This window comes from Sinocyclocheilus anshuiensis, unplaced genomic scaffold, assembly GCF_001515605.1.
Source record: "Sinocyclocheilus anshuiensis isolate Anshui unplaced genomic scaffold, SAMN03320099.WGS_v1.1 scaffold1135, whole genome shotgun sequence".
Taxonomy (NCBI): Eukaryota; Metazoa; Chordata; class Actinopteri; order Cypriniformes; family Cyprinidae; genus Sinocyclocheilus; species Sinocyclocheilus anshuiensis.
The window spans coordinates 180754-185500 of record NW_015546093.1 but is presented as its reverse complement, the minus strand read 5'-3'; the positions used below and the strand labels follow the sequence as shown (position 1 = coordinate 185500).

General features: G+C 39.6%; 1 protein-coding gene across 1 annotated transcript; it reads left to right on the top strand.

The window, feature by feature from the left end:
• The first annotated feature begins 262 nt into the window (after positions 1–262).
• On the top strand, positions 263–3962 carry LOC107700120 (zinc finger protein 36, C3H1 type-like 2-A). The gene is made up of 2 exons (XM_016501656.1): positions 263–774; positions 1552–3962. Exons 1-2 carry the CDS (start codon positions 733–735, stop codon positions 2656–2658), a joined length of 1149 nt encoding a protein of 382 aa, XP_016357142.1. The 5' UTR covers positions 263–732; the 3' UTR covers positions 2659–3962.
• The last annotated feature ends 785 nt before the right edge of the window (positions 3963–4747 follow it).

The following is a 4747-nucleotide window of genomic DNA, read 5'->3' as shown; positions in this document are numbered from 1 at the left end:
CTTAAACTCCACATAAAAAGTGTTAATATATTCCAAAAATGTATTATAATGTCAAATCACATTTCAACACAGGGGACATTGTAAAGGCTGCAAGACCTGAAATGAATGTGTCAAATATAAGGGAGATATCCATTGCAAAATGTGCAAGGCTGTGAGGTTCTCCATAACCAGGACTGAGAACCACTATATTAGGCTATGCAAAAATCTGTAAACAACAATATGCAGTCAGTGGTGCATTACTCATAGGTGTGCCATTTTGGAAGTAACTTAGATGGAGATACTATTTAAAATTCAGTTTTAAAAAGGAAGAATCTAGTGTCAGACCTCCTGCGGGGAACTAGAGGAGTAGGAGAGGAGAGTCAGATTTCAAGCACCCGAGTTTTTGTAGTGTTGATTGTCTCTCTCGAGGCAGGCAATGCGCGCTGGAGCTGATGAAGTCTAGAGGGAGGAGTTACCGAAACCACGTGACGACAAGGGCGGGGCTTCGTTCGCACTGTTGAAACTTTGTCGAGCTCCGCCCTTCAGCAGCTGCTACGCATTTATACACATGTGCAAACTTTGCCCGTGTACGACACTCCCCAAAACCTGTGGGGCTCAACTCCAAAGAACTCCAGTGCCTTAACGACTCCGTGTGAATAGGCAGACCCCATTCAGCCGTGGATTTCTCTGAGTACACGAGGATCCTTCTCGATCCGAAAATTTTTCCCCCTAAGCTGGAAGTCGCTATAGAAAATGTCTGCTTCGGTGCTGTCTTCCATATATGATTTCGACAGGGTAAGAGTTTATATTTTACCTATATTAATTTCTGCCGCTTTATTTTCTCAGCTTATCTTATTGTTTTGTTTATCTTGGTTTGTTTTCTCGATTTATCCGTGCTGGCAAACTTGTAACGTGAGAGCTCGTTGTTTACTCACTAGTCTTCTGTAGCACGTAATAATGGGTTGTTGGGAGACCGGGAGACTTGTAACTCAGTTTGTTTGACCTTCTGTAACTGTGTTACAGACGGTGTACTTTATGCTTACAAACTTTGATTTTGCATCCACACATATGTATGCTACAAATTAAGGTAGTTTTTGAAATATATTTCTTAGCCGCAAATTGTAAATGTCAAGTACAATGAGGGGTGTTGTGATCACTTTCACAGTAGTTATACAAGCTGTAACATCAATTGAAAAGCTTGATTTTTAGGTTTTGTGGATGAATTTGTATTTAACTACATATTTAAAATAATAGCATGCCAGCACTCAACCATTCTAAACCTCTTATCTAAAATATAAAACATTTGAACTCCAGACAGCATATAAAATTGAAAACAAATACAGAAATGCATAAACCATAAGGTCGTCAAGTCATATATTATTTTACATATTTAAAACGCATACATAAAGATTCCATTAATATCAATTTAAACAAGAACTTGCTGATTTAACTTATGCCACTGGATGATGGTCATGTACAATAGTGATTATTTTCTTTCTAATTGCTTAAACTAATGGTGATACCTCCTAAACCTATTTGACATCCATGCTTAGGAATTCTGTTTTCTTTCAGGAAAAAGTCCCAAATTCAAATGCAATCCGTCTTCACAATATGCTGGAAAAGAGGAATGTTGGGGTCCCATTTGCTGCTTCCAAAACCAATACCAACAGCAACAGGTCTTTTGGTTATTTCAGGAGTAACTCAACAAACCACATGGACTGCAACATGAGCAACAGGCTCCAGATCGGTTTTGAGAGCTCGACACCTGCCTTCATGAATAAAGAAAACAAGTACAGAGACCGTGCGTTCAGTGACACGGGGGAACGCAGTCAACAACTTCAGGAAATCCTTCAACAAAAGCCCGGCTCTCAGATTAACTCGACCCGCTACAAAACCGAACTTTGCAGACCTTTTGAGGAAAACGGCTTGTGCAAGTATGGGGAAAAGTGTCAGTTCGCTCACGGCTATCACGAACTGAGAAACCTGTCCCGCCACCCAAAGTACAAGACAGAGCCATGTCGCACATTCCATACTATAGGTTTCTGCCCATACGGCCCCCGCTGCCACTTCATTCACAATGCGGAGGAGCGAAGAGCTGCTACGAGTAACTCTCAACCAAGGATCAGCAGGGAGATTGGGGTCCTGGAAGAGAAAGAATCCTCAAACCCATTCCTGAGACCGAGGGAAAGACCGAAGCTACACCACAGCCTGAGCTTTTCCGGCTTCTCCAGCTCCTGCAGCAACGAGTCCACTTTGATTGACAACCCAACATCACGCACGCCCCCACCGCCCACCTGCACACTCACTCCCAGCTCGCCCTGTCTGAACGCATTCACTTTCCCCGATCAGGATCTTAAGGCTTTTCTTGCACCCATCATCCCTCAGACCCAAAGTGCTTTTACCCATCAGACCAGAGGTGGCTTGTATGGTAACATCCAGACCAACGCTTGCCCCCCGTCGCCGCCTTTCAAAATGAGCCACTTACCCTCCATGCATCCACTCTCCGAGTCTCCAGTGTTCGATTCTCCACCAAGCCCACCGGATTCCCTCTCAGATCCTGAGGGCTACCTGAGCGGCTCTTGCTGTTCCTCTGGCACAATCAGCGGCTCGGAGTCGCCCAGTATGGACGCAAATAGACGTTTGCCAATCTTCAGCAGGCTGTCAATTTCAGACGATTGACTTGGTGTTATTGTTACAGCCTTTTATCCAAGTAGTGCCAACATGAGTTTCAGGTTAAATATCAGTCTCAGCCGTTGGTTATCTCTAAGTGTTCGTCTCATGATTGAGATCTGATTATATTATTTCTTCCTTCTCATTTTTCCTTACAATGACATACCAAGATGATGGCTTCAACAGTCTAGAAAAAGGCCTATTTAGAAGTAATTATCTTGGGAAAACATTCCATAAGTTTGAAAAGTGTGTGTGTGAGAGCACAAGAACTGGGACTCATAAGTTGGTCATGGAATGTCACTGCAGATTTTTTTTTTTAACTGTGTGGTATCATTGCATTTTGCATCATGCTTTGAAATCTATTTAACTTATTTATTGTCATGTGAAAAGTATGGCCTTCAAGGATAAATTGAGTCCATATGGTATTTATCAAATCTAAAGCAATACACTTATATTCCTGTTTAAATTGTGATCGTCAATATTAATCTGGAAACTGTTGGGTTTGTCTCAATATTTTTGTTAACATGTTTATTTTACTGTAAATAGGTAAATAATTTAAGATTATGCTATTTATTTCAATTTTTTGTTTAGTGTGTGTGTGTGTGTGTGTGTGTATATAGTGTGTGTGTGTATGTATATATTAAAAAGTGGGAGCGTCTGATGAGGTCACGCTGTGATTTCTTGTGCGGGAGGGAGGGAAGTGACAGAGGATCTGTGGGCATTTGTAGAAGGTCTTTTTGACCATAAAGAACTAACTGACTTCACACCTACGAGTGTGACTGTTTCTCTTTTACCAAGGATAATGACAACCAAAAAATAAATAAAAATCCAGTTGTGTGACGATTGCGGTCTAGTGCCAGAGAATGTAGCACTCTCCTATCTAGAGGTTAATAACTAGCTAATATGTGCCTGCTTGGGTTGAAGAAACCACATAGTTTAACCTAATAAAACCGTTGCTTTGGTGTATATCTAAAGCCAATTGAATTGAATGTAGCTCATAGATCAAGATGTATTTTTTATGGTGACTGAGATGCTAATTCATTGTTTATTTTTCTACTTTTAGAACATTTGAACGCACCATTCCTAATGAAAGATATTCTGCCTTTCAACTGTGCTTCTCTAGACATGCTGACTGGGGATATTAAGTTTTGTAGTTTGTTAATAACTATTACTTTACATTTTTAGATGAAGTAAAACAACACTGAATGTAATGAGTGATCGTCAGCTGGAGTGCAGAGTAAACTTGTACTGTATGTTGTATTTTTAAAACATTTTCCATAGAACTTCTAATAAAGACATTTTTTTGAACTAGACTGGATGTTTGGAGGGTTTTTTCTTTGATTAACGGTGAAATATAAGAGTTGCTAATGCTCAGGGCAGGTTTTATTCATGCAATGTCCTGTAACGTATTTTCTACTCTGTATTCTAGTCTGTTTTCCTGCCCTCCTGCTTTTCTTTCATGGAAAAATAGCTACATCAATGTTCTAGCGCTTGGTCTCCTCGTGCAGAATGTTCACTAGAGGCCTGGTTTGAGTGAATGGCAGAAAGTGAAGGGGGGGGGGCCTTGCACAGCGATCTTTGGGAGGTAGTTTATAGACCCTCCCTATTAGAAGTGCAAAAATGTCCAGTGGAGCAAGTCAAAGGAATCTTTGCTGGAATTAACTATTGGTTCATACAAATGTTTTCAGTATCATATAAAAACAACCTAAAGACCCTTCTGCAGTTGAAATTCTCAGTACTTATAAGAAATACAATTAAGAAAGCACAGGCAGATGTGTATCAGTGGTCTGCTTGTGAAGATAAAGCATTTTGCAAATATTTACATACTAAAAACTTCTTGGACAAAGCTGTTTAACTTAAACCGTTTGTAATGTATGGCCGCTCACAAGCATTTGTATGATGCATATATGCATATATACACTTTGTCAAACTTTGAGTCCGAGTGAATTATGTTTTTTGACAGTGATTACAAAAGCTAAAAACATCAGGATTTAAAATAGTCCATGTTCTCATTTAATAATATAATTAATTTAATAATATATAATATTGTTTTATTATATTGTATTATTAAAAATCGGTGAAGGTAAATATGAAAGGA